The sequence below is a fragment of the Ictidomys tridecemlineatus genome, chromosome 13 (assembly GCF_052094955.1).
Source record: "Ictidomys tridecemlineatus isolate mIctTri1 chromosome 13, mIctTri1.hap1, whole genome shotgun sequence".
NCBI classification, from domain to species: domain Eukaryota; kingdom Metazoa; phylum Chordata; class Mammalia; order Rodentia; family Sciuridae; genus Ictidomys; species Ictidomys tridecemlineatus.
This window is the reverse complement of record NC_135489.1, coordinates 23746808-23765156: the sequence shown is the minus strand read 5'-3', so window position 1 is coordinate 23765156 and position 18349 is coordinate 23746808. Positions and strand designations below refer to the sequence as shown.

General features: G+C 34.8%; 1 protein-coding gene across 1 annotated transcript in view; it reads right to left on the bottom strand.

Moving 5' to 3' along the window:
• Positions 1–308: 308 nt before the first annotated feature.
• Acaa2 (acetyl-CoA acyltransferase 2) overlaps positions 309–18349 on the bottom strand; it is a 28500-nt gene continuing 10459 nt past the window's right edge. The window contains exons 3-10 of the mRNA XM_078030056.1: positions 14845–14973; positions 12380–12496; positions 10941–11088; positions 9235–9410; positions 8716–8845; positions 4774–4844; positions 2469–2623; positions 309–730 (exon numbers count right to left, since the gene is read on the bottom strand). Of these exons, the coding sequence (XP_077886182.1) occupies positions 646–730; positions 2469–2623; positions 4774–4844; positions 8716–8845; positions 9235–9410; positions 10941–11088; positions 12380–12496; positions 14845–14973 (1011 nt within the window). The 3' untranslated portion in view covers positions 309–645. The remainder of the gene's footprint in view (positions 731–2468; positions 2624–4773; positions 4845–8715; positions 8846–9234; positions 9411–10940; positions 11089–12379; positions 12497–14844; positions 14974–18349) is intronic.

The window sequence follows — 18349 nt, the reverse complement described above, 5'->3', positions numbered from 1 at the left end:
AAAAGGACAAATATTGTTTGATTTCACTTGTATGAGGTCCTTAGAGTGGTGAAATATAGAGGGAGACAGAAAGTAGAATGGAGGGTTTCATGGGCTGGGAACTGGGGGAATGGGAGTTATTTAATGGTACAGAGTTTTCAGTTCTACAAGATAAAAGAGTTCTGGAGATGGCTAGGAGTATTTGCACAACAATATGAATGTACTTAATGTAACTGAACTGTACACCTGAAAATGGTTACAATGATAAATTTCCTATAATGTGAATTTTTCATTAAAAATTTTAAAAATATAAGATGACAAAAATTAGCTTAAGTTAAGGCAACATTTATTAAATTTCTTTGTAATCATATTACCTAAGGCATAGTGATATTTGGCAAGGATTCCATTTTCCTTAAGGCTTTCCTTAATTGGATTTTAGTTCAGGAATACATTGTATTAGACTGGTGTAAATTTGAAAGAACTTGCTTATGGCATGGGCTATTATTCATGATAAATGTATTTTTGCCTCACCAAGGTATGATCAAACTCAATCACTGTTTCTGGGATATGACTTGGCCAGTTGTGGCAGCAGCTCTGGAGGTCACCTGTTTAACTGTGGCCTGGCCAAGTAAAGCATGGTGGAGCAGAGGTGGCTCCTTGTTCTTCTCAGGCTGTGTTCTGAATGATGATTGCAATGCCTTGGCCACCGCCAATGCAAGCTGATCCAACGGCATATTTCCCACCTCGACGCCTGAGAAAGGAAACAATGGCTGAAATCTACTCTCAAGAATTAATACATGGAATGGATTTTAGTCACATTTGCATTTTGTAATATATATATATATATATATATATATATATATATATATATATTTTAGTAGTAGGTATACAAATACTTTTATTTTATTTTTATATGGTGCTGAGGATCAAACCCAGTGCCTCATACATGCTAGGCAAGTGCTCTACCACTAAACCACAATTCCAGCCCCACATTTGCATTATTCATCAGTTTATCTTCCCAGTCATTTCCCAATCTTCAAATTTGGTTTATAGTTACAATAGGGAAAATAATTTGGAGAGTTGAATATTTTTACTCAAAAATAAACAACAAGCTGGGCATTGTGGCATGTGCCTGTATTCCCAGCAACTTGGGAGGCTGAGGCAGTAGGACTGCAAGTTCAAGGCCAACCTCAGCAACTTGCTTAGTGAGGCCCTAAGCAACTTAGTGAGACCCTATCTCAAAAACAAAAAATAGAAAGGACTGGGGATGTAGTTTAGTGGTAAAACACCCCTGGATTCAATCCCCAGTACCAAAAATTAAAAATTAAAAAAAAAAAAAACATCAAAAAAGTAACACAGAGGAGGGAGATAATCTAAGAAGAGAATGGATTTAGGGATGGAGGAATTGAAACAAACATAATAAGCTTAGGTGTGCCGTAGAGAGGAGTGAAAACAGGAGGTAATTTAAATAAATGGAGGAAGTTGAGGAAGGAGTAAGGAATATTCAGCCCCTTTGACTTAGACGGTTTTAGATTCTTATGCACTTTAAAATAAATGCAATTAATAAAAATGAAAGAGCAGATATTTCAGAAAAAGTTCAAGTCCTTTTCATTAAAAGTTCATAATCTGCTTGAATCAAACGTATGAAATATGATATGTCAAGAGCTTTGTAATGTTTTGAACAACTAATAACAAAAAAAAATATACCCTGAGTTTAAAAAAAAAATAAAATAAAACTAGACAAAGTGACATCTGTTTTTACTCCTCAGTTCTGATATGGTGACAATGAGAAAATTACCCAGGCATTATTTTTGTACATGTTAATTATTCATTTCAACTTAGTGAATTATTAAGTGAAATGAGTCCCATTTACTCTAGGCTAACAGACTCATATATTTGGTTTCATATGCAATTTTCCTACTAACAGTGCAAAATGGCCCCAAACTGCACAGGGCTAGGAGGAAGAGCTCTTCTATCAAAACTCGAGAGTACTGAATCCACAAATGAATCCACAGTTTTCCATGCAGCCTTGGACAGTGAAGGGGAAAACTTAGCTCAGACCCTAACTGCCTGCTTCCTTAAGATTCCTTGAAGGATTGTATCTAGCTCAGTACCTACTCAATAATTGCTTATTTTCTTAAGTAATTTTGTTTTATTACTGCAGCAGGAATTAAAATGCCATGAAGACCAGGGCCTCATCATCTGCTCACCAGCATCAGGGAAGGACCAGATGTGCACTGCACCCTCAGTGAACACGCTGGGTGGCTGCACAGTGCACAAAACTAACATGAGGAAGAGCTCAGATTCCCAAATGCAGAGCCACCAACAAGTCACCCGACTTCTTTGGAAGGCCAGTTGCAAAGTATTGCCCCAACAGCTTATTCCTGCTCAGAGCCAGTGCACAGGATATGCATTGTCATGAGGAAACCTAAATTTATACATTTCCATTAAAAATAGTCATCCCAAAAGCAGCAATTTCTAGCAAGTACCTTAATTCATGAACCAGGTGTGCAGTTATTCTTGATCCAGATCCTCCCAATGGGTGACCCAAAGCAATGGCTCCTCCATTCACATTAGTCTTACTTGGGTCAAGACTCAAACTCTTCTCAACAGCCAAATACTGGGGAGCAAAGGCTTCATTCACCTTAGAAAAAAGTTAACAATGATAAAATCTTTTTTTCACAAACTTATTTTTAAGCAAACGTTTACTCATATTGAAGCTAATTCTGTTACTTCTTCCTATTTAAATTATCCCACAATGTTAAGTGAATTTATTCTCATTCTGTATACAGATATTAGGTTTTAAGACAGATAGAGAAGAAAGTATTCATTAATATCAGTCAAAATAAACAAGTTCAAGGTTATCTAGAAGTATGTTCCTTTACAAAAGATATAAGGCTTAAAAATGGGTATATTTGCTAAACAATACTTTAAATCCCATGCCTCCCTTAAAAGAAAGAAATTCTTGGTAATCCTAGAAGTGGACACACACTAGAAGCAGTGAGATGCTGCAGAAAGCCCATATGTTTTGTAGCCAGATGTAAGGTTCAAGTCTTGGTTACATCATTTATTAGTGTGTGACTTTGTGCATGTTCTTTATAGTGTCTTTAAACTCACATTTCCTCAAAAGCAAAATTCAACTGTAGTATTATGTTAAGAGTTATGGTCAAGGTTAAATAAAATCATGAACAGTAGGTATTTAGTGGATTACATGACACATAGCAAGTACTCAGGGTATGGCTGCTGCTATTATTATCCAGTACTAAGGGCCATCCTTCCAAAAAGAAAGTGACAGACAAAGGGAATGGTGATTATGTTGAAATGTGGTAGAACTGAAAGGAATCCCATGGTTACATACTCACCAAGTCTGGCTATGAGAATCGCCTTGTTTCATTTACAATACTGTATTTTCCTGACTTTAGTGTAGGAATTTTAGAAAGAAAACTGATTTTGAGAAAGATAACTTTTATAGAGTTGGGGTTAAATTTTAGTCTTGTTCTCTTTCCTACTATATTTTTGTGTTCTCCAAAATGGTGCCTTGGAATCAACATTCTAATATATGTATGTGTGTGTGTGTATATGTATATACATATACACATATATACATATGTGTATATATTATGTATGTGTATATATATATTCATCTTTAAGGAGATACCAAAAGATCTAGAATACACTGTGAAAGTGGGCTTCTGAAGCCAGGGAAAACTGCTGAGAACTATGTCCTTGAGTATCTATACATTTATAAATGATTATGAAAAACTTTGTAGAGTTGCTAACTTTTAATGTTTTTTAAAAGCATGAAGTAAGTCTAAAGTCAGAAATGTAGTGGTACATATTTGCTGATACAAATATGATAATTAAGCAGCCCTTGAGACTCTTGTACTATAATCTATTAAGAACAGAAGCAGAGTTAAGGTTAAACCATTTATTTTTCTAAAAACCATGGTTTCCTGGGTGATATACTGCTACACAGGAAATCAAACATGTGCCTACCTCTTCTCTATCAACTTCAATATTTCCCAATGCCAAATATTTCCCAATGTCAAGCAGAATGAGCTCAATTACCTAAAATTTTCAAATACTCCCCAAATGTAGAATGTATTATCATAACTTTCTTCTCTGTTTCTTCTTTTAATTATGCTAAAAGCGTAGTACATCTTTGTTCTAATATTAACATTAAAAAAGTCAAGCTTGGGGCTGGGAGTGCAGCTCAGTGGTAGAGCATGTGTTTACCATGTGTCAATCCCCAGCACCACACCTACAGAAAATCACTCTACCAATAAATTTAAATTGCCATTGACAAAAATTGATAGGCACATCCCAGATCAAGACACAACTACAGTATAAAAGCCAAAGATAAGTTTGGGAGGAACCTTAATTTGGGGAGAAGGGCAAGAAACTGCTAGATTTAGTACTAGATAGTGCTTTTCTATTAAGTCAATTCTTTTGCTTATATATTTTGACTTTATTATTTAAAACAGGGTTAAGGGTATTATTCTCTCCCATCTTCTGCAATTTTCAATCACCAGGCATATTGATAGTATAAAAGGTGATTGGGTTCTATAAAGTCCTAAGAAGTTTCTAGGAACTTATACTTTGAAGGAGAAATCAGTTCAAATTATTCAAATATAAGTAAAGCACCAGCACAAGTCATGTAATAAAGGCAATGCTTGCTTAGATGTAACCCATCTGAAAAGATTACTAGGATCAAAGCAAAAGAGCTATAAAATTAAAGCATTTATGTTATAAAAGTAGGTGGCTTATTCATGTCTTAAAAACAGAAACCCTTACCTCTACCAAATCCATGTCCTTAAGACTCAGTCCTGTTTTCTTCAGTGCTCCATTAATAGCAGGGACAGGGCCTATATAAGAATAAGTTATATAGAAATAAAATCATCTTACTTATACATAAACTTCTTCTTTACAAAACAAGGAAGAAATAATGTGATAGTTTTTAGCAATCACAAATCTTGCTACCTTGCCAGCACATATTAATTGATATCACAGTAAAGAAGCAGAAGTTGGAACCAAAAATGAGAGGGTGTTTGACTATGTAGTCAAACTGCAGATGACAGACATACATGAAAAGTTCTACCAGAAACGACTTTAGGATTCCAAATAGCCAAAGAAGACATATATGGGATTCACAGTCAGTTATAGACCATGCTTGATCTCAAATGGGCAAGCAGAATGAATGCTCTCCTGGGGTTGTAAACCATGTGTAGTCATATTATGGAAGTGAGCATGTTACATTCTGAATTTTCAGGCCTACATAGATAAAAGGGAAGAAATAGCAGCAGCATCTCCACAGGGGTAGAGCAGACAGGAAGCTCCAGGCACTTCACGGAGAGAAGATATATGAACTAAAGAAATATTTGTAACTCTAACAGAAGGCAGACAAGTTAAGGAAACATGACCCCTTACTCAAGAAACAGAAATCCTCCCAAGATTTCTGAAACACAAACCACAATTTAGCTCCCGATTTCTGATGATCACCAGTTAACATCAGTCATAATTTTTAGGTAAATCAATATTTTTTTCTAAAAGTTAAAAAGTCTGGCTAGAGAAGATTATCTGTTTTTCTATTTATTCTTGGAGTATAAAACTGCCATAAATGTCTACCAAGAAAAAATATATGGTATACTTCATTGAATTCAAGTCTCAAATTTTTGTAATGAGTTTTAAATATATGTAAGGTAAAATGGAAAATGAATCTTTATAAGAAAACACAATGCAATTTAAATATAATGCTAACTTACTTTGTTGCCTAGTTTAAATGCTCTTTGGACAAGTCTGTTTATTGAGTAGGACCATCCAGTTAATGTTTTCAATTTAAAGCAGCAGTTCTGTGTGGCTACTGATTTAATATGGACTCTAAATTCCAGATTCACTTTGTATATCCAACACATGAAAATGAATGGGTAGTAAACAGTATAGCATCCGTTATCTGGCATGGTCAGGAGACTGTGTCAGCTCTACATTACTATAACAAAACACCTGAGATCATTAACTTTAAAGAGAAAGGGTAAAAGATACACAGATTGAAACCTGACAGTGCTAAGATATTGTTCGCACTTCCATGTCTTCAAAAACATCAGTAAGCTCACTCAATATGTTCATGCTAACTCAGAACCATTAGAGTCATTTCTAACAATATGTAGGGCCACAACCTGACCCTTCCCAGACCACTCTGGATTATATTCTTCTCAGACCATTCTATTTATTCCTGGGACTCAGAAAAATTTGGCTTTCTTACAAGGAGACCTTATTTCTAACCCTGTCTCCTGTCACTCACAGCTGTGTGACTGTGGGCTTCAAGCTTTAATTAAAATATGCTTTTTGCATGGGTTGTTAACCTTTGTCTTTTAAAGCACTGAAATTTTTTTCTACAAATAAAACCTACTAAAGATAAAGCTAGAGCTGTTCCAGTCTAAAAAGGTTCAAAGTTCTATCCATTGATCTCCATCACTGCCATCTCAAGAGTTCTAGGGAACAGTATCTATAACTGTGCACTTCCTCAGAGCCATTACTATTCTCTTCAAGTCCCCTTTCCCTCTAGGTCTGCAGCTGTTTTGCATGGCTATGGATTACTACATGTTAGGTACCTGCACAAATGAGGAACTAGATTAGCCAATTAGCCTCCACTAGATGCTCAATAACCTGTTGATTCAACTGAGGTGCTTTGTCTATGTTACCTTGTTTAATCCCACACTATAAGTGACAGATGAGCTTCTAGGTGAAGAAGGCATCTGACACTGTGAGACATGGCATGTATTGCTCTGCTCAAGCTCTGAGGGAAAAAGAAAATCTTTTTGCATTCACTGTACTTTACACCTTTCTTTGCTAATGCTTTTTTTTTTTTTTTTTTTTTTTTTTTTTGGTGGTGCTGGGTATTGAACCCAGTGCCTTGTGCATGCAAGACAAGCACTCTACCAACTGAGCTACATCCCCAGCCTGCTAATTCTAATCTTTAAGAACCTAGTAAATGAGATTAGACTGAAAAACTGTAAAATAAATTACTTATTTAGACAATAAAATAAATTTGGAGGACCATCAATGCATGTAGGTACTCAAAAACAATAACAACAACAAACAAAACAAAACAAAAAATCCCCAAATCTCATACTCTTGGGCTCCATTCCAGACTTACTGGAACACAGTCTTTGGGGATGGGGTTGCTGGTGGATTTTGATGATCACCTGGGGTGGGAACTGTTGCTCTAGATCCTGAAATATATGTGCCATACCAATACACAGATGTTTCATTTTTCAAGCTATCTTCTACTTCTAAGACAAAAGCTATGCTTTGCTGATGATGGGTAGCTGAATACTATAAACTTTTAAGGATATAACAGAAAAAACAATCTGATTTTTAGCTGATGTCTAAAATTATGTCATTACTGCTGACATAAATTTGAGACAAGTGGTGAAAACTTGCAAGCTATGAATATGCCAGTTTTCTTTCCTAGGAATTCATAGAGACAAATCTTTACTGGAAGTTATGGTAGCAAATGCAGTTGGATATTGGCTCAATCCCAAATCAGCACAGGTGGTGTTATCTGAGCAGGAACTGCAGGTCTATACTTAAGGTCTCAGGGATGGAAGTTCAGCAATATCTTAACTTCCTTCCTTCTTGGGACCCATATTAAAAACCAAGAAAATCTGAAAAGTCCTAAGTGCATAGGAAAATCTTTGGTCCTATGAGAATCTGAAATCCCTACCCTGGAGTAGGCTTTTCCTTGGGGGTGAAGATCATTGGTGGAATAAATCAAAGTCTCAGAGTACCAGTCTAATTTTTGCAAGTGAGGCACCTAATTGACTTTCTGTTTCTCCAAAGAAAGATGACAAGAACTATTAAAATCCTCAGCTTCTGTGGTACCTAGTTAGTTATGCAACAAAAAGCTCTTTTACTTCTAATGTAAAAGTTTTAAGTCAAGACTATACATGTTTGCAGTGAATTCTAAATTTCCTTTAGCTAGTACACTGTCAATCTAGATAACTGCTTATAAGTCTACACTTTGCTGATAAGCCTCAACTGAGTCAGGGGAGAACTACTTTGACTTCCTGAGATAATGTGTTTAATTCACAATGAAAAGAGCACTCTAATTAGAGATACCCGGATTCACATACTGGCCTCATCACTTACTGATTTGGAACCTTTAAATCTCCCTAAGCTTCAATTTTCTCATTCACAAAAGTCTCACGGTTTGGAGTTGGGAGTTGGAAGACTTGAGTGAGATCCTTTAGTGACAGTGTATAGAACACCCAGGGGGAGGTGTAGTGCCATCTCCTCTGAGCAGCCTTCTCTAGTCCATCCCATGATTTCTCCCATCTCATATTTATTTGATCCTGTCAGAACCACGTCATTCTCCTCTTTTACTTTCTGTGTGTTAATTTTAGGTATCTCAAATAGACAAATTGCTGGGGCTGGGGATATGGCTCAGTTAGTAGAGTGTTTGCCTTGCATGCACAAGGCCCTAGGTTCAATCTTCAGTACCACAAAAGAAAAAAAAAAAAGATACAATTGCTGCCCACAGGGAGTTTGCATAGTCTTGGTTTTCCTATTGTGTCTAGGACAGTTCTTCATAAAGATGATTTGCTTAAATGACTGATAACCAATCTCCCATTCTCCATGAGAGACCTAGATTTGGCTATTTTTTCAGGACTCCTGGGGGACAAAGAAGTCCTATCTCCAGAAATACAAAAGAATTGATTGGTTTCACTATTGACTTACCAATACCCATGATAGAGGGATCACATCCAGATGCAAAGTAGCCCACAATTCTTGCCAGTGGTGTGAAGTTATGTTTTTTAACAGCATCTTCACTAGCTATGATAACAGCTCCAGCACCATCAGATACTCCCTTGAAAACAAAAACAGTAGATTAACTAACTGGTAAAAGAATCTAGTCAGTCAAGGTTTAAACTAATGGTGCTGTATTACTAATAGACTAGAATTAGGAATGAGGCTGTACATAGCAAGCAGTAGCATAACTTGGGACACAGCAAGTACCATGGTGGTACTCTGGTGGATTATAGCAATTGTTTTAGGCACAGAACACAACTTCACTAAGTGAAAATAGGAAAGAATATCAAGGAAAAGTGAACTTTCGTGTTGGACTGGGAAAAAACAAATTAACAGAATTCAAACACTACCAGGAAGACTAGACTAGCATGAAAGTTTTTAAAAGAGACTTCATGACAAGGGACATATCAATAGAGTTTAAGTTCATGGGTGTGTGGTGACACTAACCGATGCATTCCCGGCAGTGACAGTGCCTTCTTTCTTGAACACTGGAGGAAGTTTATTTAACTGCTCCAGAGTCGTTTGGGGCCGGGCATGCTCATCCACTTGCATTGTCTGTTTTCCTTTCTTTGTTTTCACCTCAATTGGTACCATTTCCTCATTAAAGAAGCCAGCATCATTAGCTGAAATAGCAGAAAGACTACTGTAAGAATGAAAACCCCAAAAAAGAAGAGAAACAAGAAATCAAACATGTCCTTCAATTTAATTTCTGGCCTACTCTTTGCTCACAATGTACTTTAATACAATCTTTTACTACTTATACAACTTGTTTTCCCTATTGAAGGATTCGACATACTGTCCTGCATCTATGCAAATGCATTTTGAATCTTTTTAAAATGATCATTTTTATTTTTTAAAACTGCATTTATTTTTTAACAAGATACTGCTAAACTGTTAGCAGCATTTGTCAGTTATCTATAGGTATTAATGGCACTACATGGATTTAACTTCTTTGACTGAAATAAGAAGTAATTAAAAAGTTACCAAGTTGTCTATGGCACCAAGTAACCTATAACTGAAATTTAACAATGAGAGACAACCTGAAGAAATTATATGAGCTATCACATGTACAATTATATATAAGACATCTAATCTACTTTGAACCTCCACTGACTATAGTAATTAATAGTTGCAGACAGGGTGAGTCAGGAATAATACCACTTTAATTTTTATATTATTTTATAGTTGGAAAAATACTCCCCTTATCTGCCCTTATTTGGTTTTACAATAACTCTCTGAGATATATAGAAAAGGTAGATATAGTTATCTCTGTTTTACATATGTGAAGTGAATAAATGACTCGACGGACATCAGATAACTTGTCCAGAACTAGACTTACTTGGCAAAACTCGAAATATAACTGATAATGCCTGATCTCTAGACCAATACCCCTCTACTAGAAATGTATAACTAAGAAGCCCACATGAACTGGATGGCCTCAGCTCTATTTCACTTATCCTTCCAAAACGTTAAGATAGACTTTACCTTCACTACTTCAACTATTTACCACTCCTAAATAAGAGTTTCTGCTTCCTTTTTACAATTTAATTTAAAAAATCTTTTTCAGAAGACTAACAGATTCCTTCAAACTGCTATATGGATAAGCCAGGTGCTATCATGTTCATTTTGGACTGGATCAATAGCAGTGTGTTTCATAAGAACACTACAGCTAGGGTCTTGGGTTCATCAAGTCTCTGAATCAGATGCAATGATTCCCATTAGGAATGGAAGAAAGGAGCATAAAGATACCCAGTGGTTCTTTATATTGCCTCTTCCCCTTGTGATTGTGACATGACTCCTGGGAAAGGACATTCTCTCTGTCTCAGCTGCTACAGTGAGCAATCACTGCTGAAGGAGGGTACCATATGCCTCTTCATGTTCTATTATAATAGGGCCCATTAGGACAAAATTCACATATCCAGATAGGGCCAGGGAATATTATAACCTTTTAAATACTATGAACGTATTTCAAAAGAGAAATTTCCTAGTTAATTTTGCAATAAAATATCTTATTATTTAAAATAAAAGGAATAATGAAAAAAATGTGATTTTTTCAAGGAATGAATTTTAAGCTAATATTATTGTACAGTTGTTATTATCTTAAAGGTTGAAAATCTTTTGTATAGATAATGATTTTACTCAGTTTTTCTGACCAGCTTTCCACCTCTGCTGTGACTGAAGGGCATATTTGTCACATTCTTCTCTGCTTATTTTATGTTTTACAGCAAGATTCTCTGCAGTAAGTCCCATGGTGAGTTGAACATGTTGATCTGTTAATCCTGCCCACAGAGAATCTTCCAACTGTAAAAAACAAAAAACATTAAAACAGTGATTTGTTGAAGTCTTTTGAAAGTAATATGTTATAATTTTTAAATTTAAATAATCAACAATTCCAATAAAAAAGTAAAATTGGACTTTCTGATAGATATTTGCTATTACCATTCGTATTGGGGTCTGTGATATTTTTAATCCAATATTTTAAAAAAATGCTCCAAATTGCAACATTTCACAATCAAATGCACACATTCATTTGGCTTCTACATATGGAGCTCTAGAGAGAGCTAACAGTACTGAACGTGTAAGATGAGGACATAGGAAGTTGCCCTATGATTGAAAATTAAATCCTCATGGTTGTAATTTGTAAAAAACTTGACACTGAGTCCTTATTTTACATTTTACTTGGGCCATCTCTGTAAACCATTCATGAGCACTACAGGAAATGCCTGTGCTCCTTTACCAGGCCATGCATTCAGTGACAGTACAGGTGGTTCTATCAATTACTACTAGGTTGAAAAGAACCTGAGAGAGGTGCCTTAAGTATCAGAAAGGATTTTTAATTATTATCCAAGTAGTTAAAGTCTCTGGTAAGTGTGTCCCATTTGCTGCTTTGGCACCTTTGAGTTACTGAGCTGTCTTTACAAAGGATTTCTCAAGTTTATTTGGTATCTTAAATTCTGCTGAAAAACACACATTCTTTAAGTGTTATTCCTTTTAGCTTCCAAAAGAGCCAGGCGAGAAACCAGGTGAATAGTGTAAGTCAATCATTACTATTGTAAATATGTTCTTAGCTCTTTCAATATGGGAACAATAGTAATCATTCTTTATCAGTATGAATATTTTTGTGTTATAGCTCTCCATGATGGAAGGATCAATTTTTGTTTGGCTCACTTGGGATAGTATAATTTGTATTCAAAGACAATGTAAATGAGGAAGAAATCTATTCAATGGCGGGTTGTCCTAGAAATATAATTTCTATAAGTACAGATTTAATTATTCAGATTACTAATCATTTAGTAGGGATGAATTTACCATTTGCCTGTCTTTTTAATATCTTCTCTTCTTTCACCTCTCCCATCCCTAGGGAAACATGTTAAGTCTAATTCTATGTGGATTCAAATGTCAAACTAACAACCAAAGTAGGGTTATGAAATAGTTTGCAAATTTCAAATTACTCATATCTTGCCAATACTCGATTAACAAAATGGGTTTCAAAATAGTATTTTCCCTAAAAAGATATTAAAATTACAAATGAATACATATTTATTCAAATTATTTACTTTAAGTGATTTTAAATAATTTTAAAGTTTCCAACCTTGATATCTGTTCCTAACTTGGTTCCAAAACGAATGTTTCTGACATAGTAGGGAGATTGGCTCATGCTTTCAGTTCCTCCACAAAGGACAACTTCAGCATCTTTAGCACAAATTTCCTGTTTAAAATCAGACAATAATAAAAAAGTTCTTTTATTATACTTGGAGTATGTATTCAGAAGTACAAAAGATTTTATAAATTAATAGCATGTCCTAGCTTAGTGACTCAAAGCAAATACTTTGAAATAATTATAAAGCAAATATTAAAATATGTATTCCCAAGAAACAGGAGGGTAACTAATAGACTTCAATAGTTCATGCCTGAGTAACACACCCTACCTGAATTTTGGCTAAGAACTGTAATTCTTGATATAAATCTTGAAAACTTGCAGAGATGTTAATATTGGCATAAGTATATGATAAAGGACAAAACCATTAAACAGGCAAAAGAAAAATCTATTCTACTAATGGATACATCTGAAAGACAAGAGTTACAATAATTAGGTCAATCTGGAGAATCTATAAAAAGGAATTAATTTCATTCTTCCAACTCTTTCCATTGTCTGCATTTCTCAGGAAACAATAAGTCTCTAAGAATGTGATATTAAAAACAAACAACCCAATCAACAAATGGGCCAAGGACCTGAACAGACACTTCTCAGAAGAGGATATACAATCAATCCACAAATATATAAAAAAAAAAGTTCATCATCTCTAGCAATGAGAGAAATGCAAATCAAAACTACTCTTAAGATATCATTTCACTCCAGTCAGAATGGCAGCTATTATGAAGACAAACAACAAGTGCTGGCGAGGATGTGGGGAAAAAGGTACACTTATATATTGCTGGTGGGACTGCAAATTGGTGCAGCGAATATGGAATGCAGTATAGAGATTCCTTGGAAATCTGGGAATGGAACCACCATTTAACCCAGCTATCCCTCTCTTTGGTCTATACCCAAAGGACTTAAAAACAGCATACTACAGGGACACAGCCACATTAATGTTTATAGCAGCACAATTCACAATAGCTAAACTGTGGAGCCAACCTAGATGCTCTTCAGTGGATGAATGGATAAAAAAAAAAATGTGGCATATATACACAATGGAATTTTACTCAGTAATAAAGGAGAATAAAATCATGGCATTTGCAGGTAAATGGATGGCGTTGGAGAAGATAATGCTAAGAGAAGTTAGCCAATCCCCAAAAAACAAATGCTGAATGTTTTCTCTGATATAAGGAGGCTGACTCATAGTAGGGTAGGGAGGGGGAGCATGAAAGGAATAGACGAATTCTAGATAGGACAGAGGGGTGGGAAGGAAAGGGAAAGGGCAGGGGATTAGCAAGGATGGTGGAATATGATAGACATCGTTATCCAAAGTACAAGTATGAAGACACGAATAGGGGTCAACATACTTTATATACAACCAGAGATATGAAAAATTGTGCTGTATAAGTATAATAAGAATTGTAATGCATTCCGCTGTCACTTATTTTTTTTTAAAAATCACTAAAAAAAGAGGAAAAAAATTAAAGCCAAGAAAATTCAGAGCACTATTTAAGACACATTATTATAAATTCATGTGAAAATTATTTATTCGTTACAATATCTCTGTGTCTCTTATTTTGTAATGAAAAGACTTTCTACCAATGGTATTATTGAGTTCCTTGGTAATAAAATACACTTTATGGGATATTAAATTCTTCAACTCCCCTTCTTGCCTTATAGTCTTTATTCAGTATTTCAGAATGCCTCACAGGTAACTCTCAAACTTGGGTTCAAATTCTGCCTCTGTGACTTAATAACCTTCATTCCTACAATAATCAGTTTCCTTGCCTGATAAAATGGGAATAATAATAATAATAGTTCTTGCTTCAAAGGATGACTGTGAAGATCATGAATATAAATCTCAGGTAGTGCCTGGCATACAGGAACCATACAATAAAAATGATAGTCATGATTAGCTTTTTTAAGAAAAAATTGTGGCAAAATATACATAAAATTTACCATTTTAACCATCTGAGGGCTCAGTTCAGTGACATTAAACACATTCATACTGCACTGCAACCATTACTACCATGTTTCCAGAACTGCTTTCATCTTGTAAAATTTAAACTCCATACTGACGAAACATTAACCTCCCCTTCTTCCTGCCCCTTAGTTACTGGAAATCATCATTCTACTTTTCGTCTTTATGAATTTGACTACCCTATGTGCCTCACATAAGTGGAATCATTTGGTGACTGGCATATTCCACTTGAAGATTCTACTTCAATCATTCTTAAAAGTTAATGTGTTTGAGAAACTATTTTCTTCTTATGAATATTTTCCCAAGAAATGTCAAATATTGATCTCTCTTAATAGGCTCTATAAAATGAAAAAGCTAAAGTGTTCTACTGAAGTGGATCATTTCTTCTAATAACTATTAGCATATGTTCATGGAATTAAACAAAATATTGCCATACCTGACATCCATTCACAATGGATTGGAAGCCAGAGCCACAGAGCCTATTGACAGTGAGAGCTGGGGCCTCTTCTGGAACTCCCACTCGCAGACCAACATGTCTTGCCAGGTATATAGCATCTGAAGAACTCTAAATCAGAGAGAGGGACAAGAAAAAGAATTTCCTCTATAAATCCAGGCCTTTAAAACAAACACAACAGAAATGGAAATGTTGGCAACCTATCAGAAATGATAAACTACATGGCCCTAAGGTAAAACATGATGCATACACTACAGCATATTTTATATAATATGTTCCTATGATTTGATAAATACTATAATTTGGTCAATTGTGTTTTTTCCATTTTTATAGTGGTAAAATATATATAAAATTGATCATCACCATTCATACTAGTTCAGTGGTATGAAATACATTTGCAATGCTATACTATCACTGTCAATTGCTTTTTAAACACACTAAGGATGCTTTCTACATAGAGAAATTCTTGTATTAAGTCCTCAATATAAGATGGAAATTTTAACAGAGCTACTTAAAAATGGACTACAGGCCTGGGGTTGTATAGTTCTATAGCAGAGTGCTTGCCTAGCATGCATAGACCCTAGGGTTGATCCTCAGAACCATAAAAACAAAATAAAACAAAAAGAAAAACAGAATAGGCTTTTTTGAAAGATAGAGAATGTATCCAGACTGTGGTTCTCAACCTTGCTACTGGCTGGAATAACCCCAGGAGCTTTACTAACACACTTTTGCTGAAGCCTCTGACCAAACCAACTAAATCAGAAGGCTAGAGGTGATATTCTTTTGCCAAGGTTTGTCTGTTTTGTAATTATATCTCTTTTAATACCAGATTGGTAGTGTCCAGATTGGTAAAATAGCTGCTTCAAAAAATAAAAGCCCTAATTTGAGATAATAAAAAGAATATCAGGCTAGAAGTTAGGAGATATAGACTGGAATCCAGACTCTACCATTCCCTGGAAATGGGAACTCTGGTTTATATAACTCTCAAGTTCCTCACTTGTGCAGAATCATGTGCAAGTGTCTGGGTTAGAACACAGTACATTCGTACTTTATCATCAAAAACTTTAAATACCTCTCAAAATAGTGTGGACTAAATAGGCAAGTTCAAAATATAGTAAGTAGATCCTCACTATTCACAGATTCCATCTTTGCAAATTCACCAATTTGCTAAAATTTATAACATAATCCAAAAATCAGAACTTGCAGCAAGTTTGCGATTAAACATGAGCAGAGTAGTAAAAAATATGAGTTGTAGATACACACCTTTCCAGATGAGGTTGAACCAAGTGATACTCTGCCTTCTTGTTTTAGCTTTCACACTATAAACATGTGTCCTTCTTGTAGTCTACTGAATGCCATGTTGTTTGCATTTTTGTGCTTTTTTGTTGATGAATTTGCTGTTTAAAATGGCCCTCAAGCATAATGATAAAGTGCTGTCTAGTATTCCTAAAGCAAAAGAAGGCGGTGATGTGCCTCATGGAAAACATACATATATTAGAAAAACTACACTCAGGCATGAATTGTGCTTTGGTTATCAGTTTAATGTTAATGAATGAATAATATAAATTAAATGAGGTGCCCTAAAACAGAAATATACATAAACCAAAGATATGTACTTGAATGGTTAATAAAAATGTGACCAGAGGCTTGCAGGAATGTGACCCTGTTTTTCCTCTGGGAGCAATGGTTTAGTAGAACTAGGCTCCTGATCTAGGTCCCAGCAGATCAAACCAAACCAGAATGGGGACACTTATGCTAAGTTCCATGTAATCAAATTGAGCTTTTCAATAGGCCAGTTTTTGCAAAACGGGAGATTCTAGTCAACCTGAGTCAGTGTAATAAGGATATCCCCTCTATTTTAACCCTAGAAGGAAAGTAACATTGACATAATCAATCTCTTTTTGTTCTGCTTCTGTTTTCTTCAGTCCTTTTCTGCCTATAAAGCCAACCTCCTGTGCTCAGCTCACAGAAACACTCATTCTGTTTTAAAGAACAAGGTGCTGTGTAATCCTACAGTTGTAAGTACAAGTCAATTAGAACTCTAAATTTGTTGTAATTTGTTTTTTGGACATCATTTACTAATTCAATGTTAATGGTGTCTATATAACATAACTACCGTGAGTAACAAAAACCAACTGTACCATGAACAGTCAAATGGCAACAAATTAGATCACTTAAACAAGAGGGACAAATTTCTAGAGATATAAACTATAGAAATTGACTCAAGAAGAAACAGACAATCTGAGTAGACAAGTGAAGAGTTTAAATTAGTAATCAAGAAACTATCCACAAAGATAATTCCAGAATGGCTTCACTAAAGAATTCTATTAAACATTTAAAGAAGAATACGAATTATTGACAAATCTTCCTAGAAATAGAAGAGACTGGATGTCTGTCCAACACATGGTATAAGGCCATTTATCCTGATACTAAAACTAAACAAAGGTATCACAAGAAAACTACTGATCAATCAATGTCTTTTATGAATATGGATATAAAAATCCTTAACAAAATACTAGTAAACTTAATTTAGCAATGAATAAAAAGAAATATACATCATGACCAATTTGGACATATTCCAGGAACACAGACTGTTTCAATATCTGAAAATTAATTAATGTATCAATCATATTAAAATAGAATAAAAATATAACTCCTATGATCATCTCAGTCAATAGTAATATATATATATATATTATTTATATATTTGTCAAATATATATATATTTGACAAAACCCAATATCCTTTCATGGTATTCAACAAACTAGGAACAGAAGGGAATTTTCCTAACTTGAGAAAGGGCATATATAAAAGCTCCTCAGCTATTATGATATTTCCTGTGACAATATACTGTATACAATTCCCTAAGATCAGGAATAAGATATAGATAAACCATTTCCTGTCATTTCTATTCAACTCTTGAGATTCTAGCTAGGACAATTAGGTAAAAAAAAAATAATCCAGATTGCATTTCATTGCTTCTTAAGGAAAAAGTAAAACTTACTTATTCTAAATGACATCTAGTAACATTCAACTTTAGAAAAATAGCTTTGTGGTATTTGTCAAATGTTATTTGATGCTTATTCTCTATTCTGTCCACAAAGGCCTACTCCCAAATATTCCTCCATTAAACACTTAACACCCTTACCATGAAACTGTGTCTCAGCCTTTCAGGAAACCTAATGCAAAAAAGACTGCCTTTAGGAACAGAGGCATGAACACAATGAAACTGATACTACTCAAAATGACTTTGTTGTAAAGTTTCAAAGAACCTGTGCTGCAGGAAAATGGAAGGATTTTAGAATAAATTCATTTCTTTTAAAATAAATTCTAGGAAAAACAAAAATCAAAAATATTTTATTTCTATTTGATCTGCTCAAATGCTTTCTTAGATTAGAAGTAATAGTTCAAGAAAAAAGCAGAAAGGAGAACTAATATCAAGTATTCTTCATGAAAATGTTTTAGGCTCAATACAAATAACTGCAAA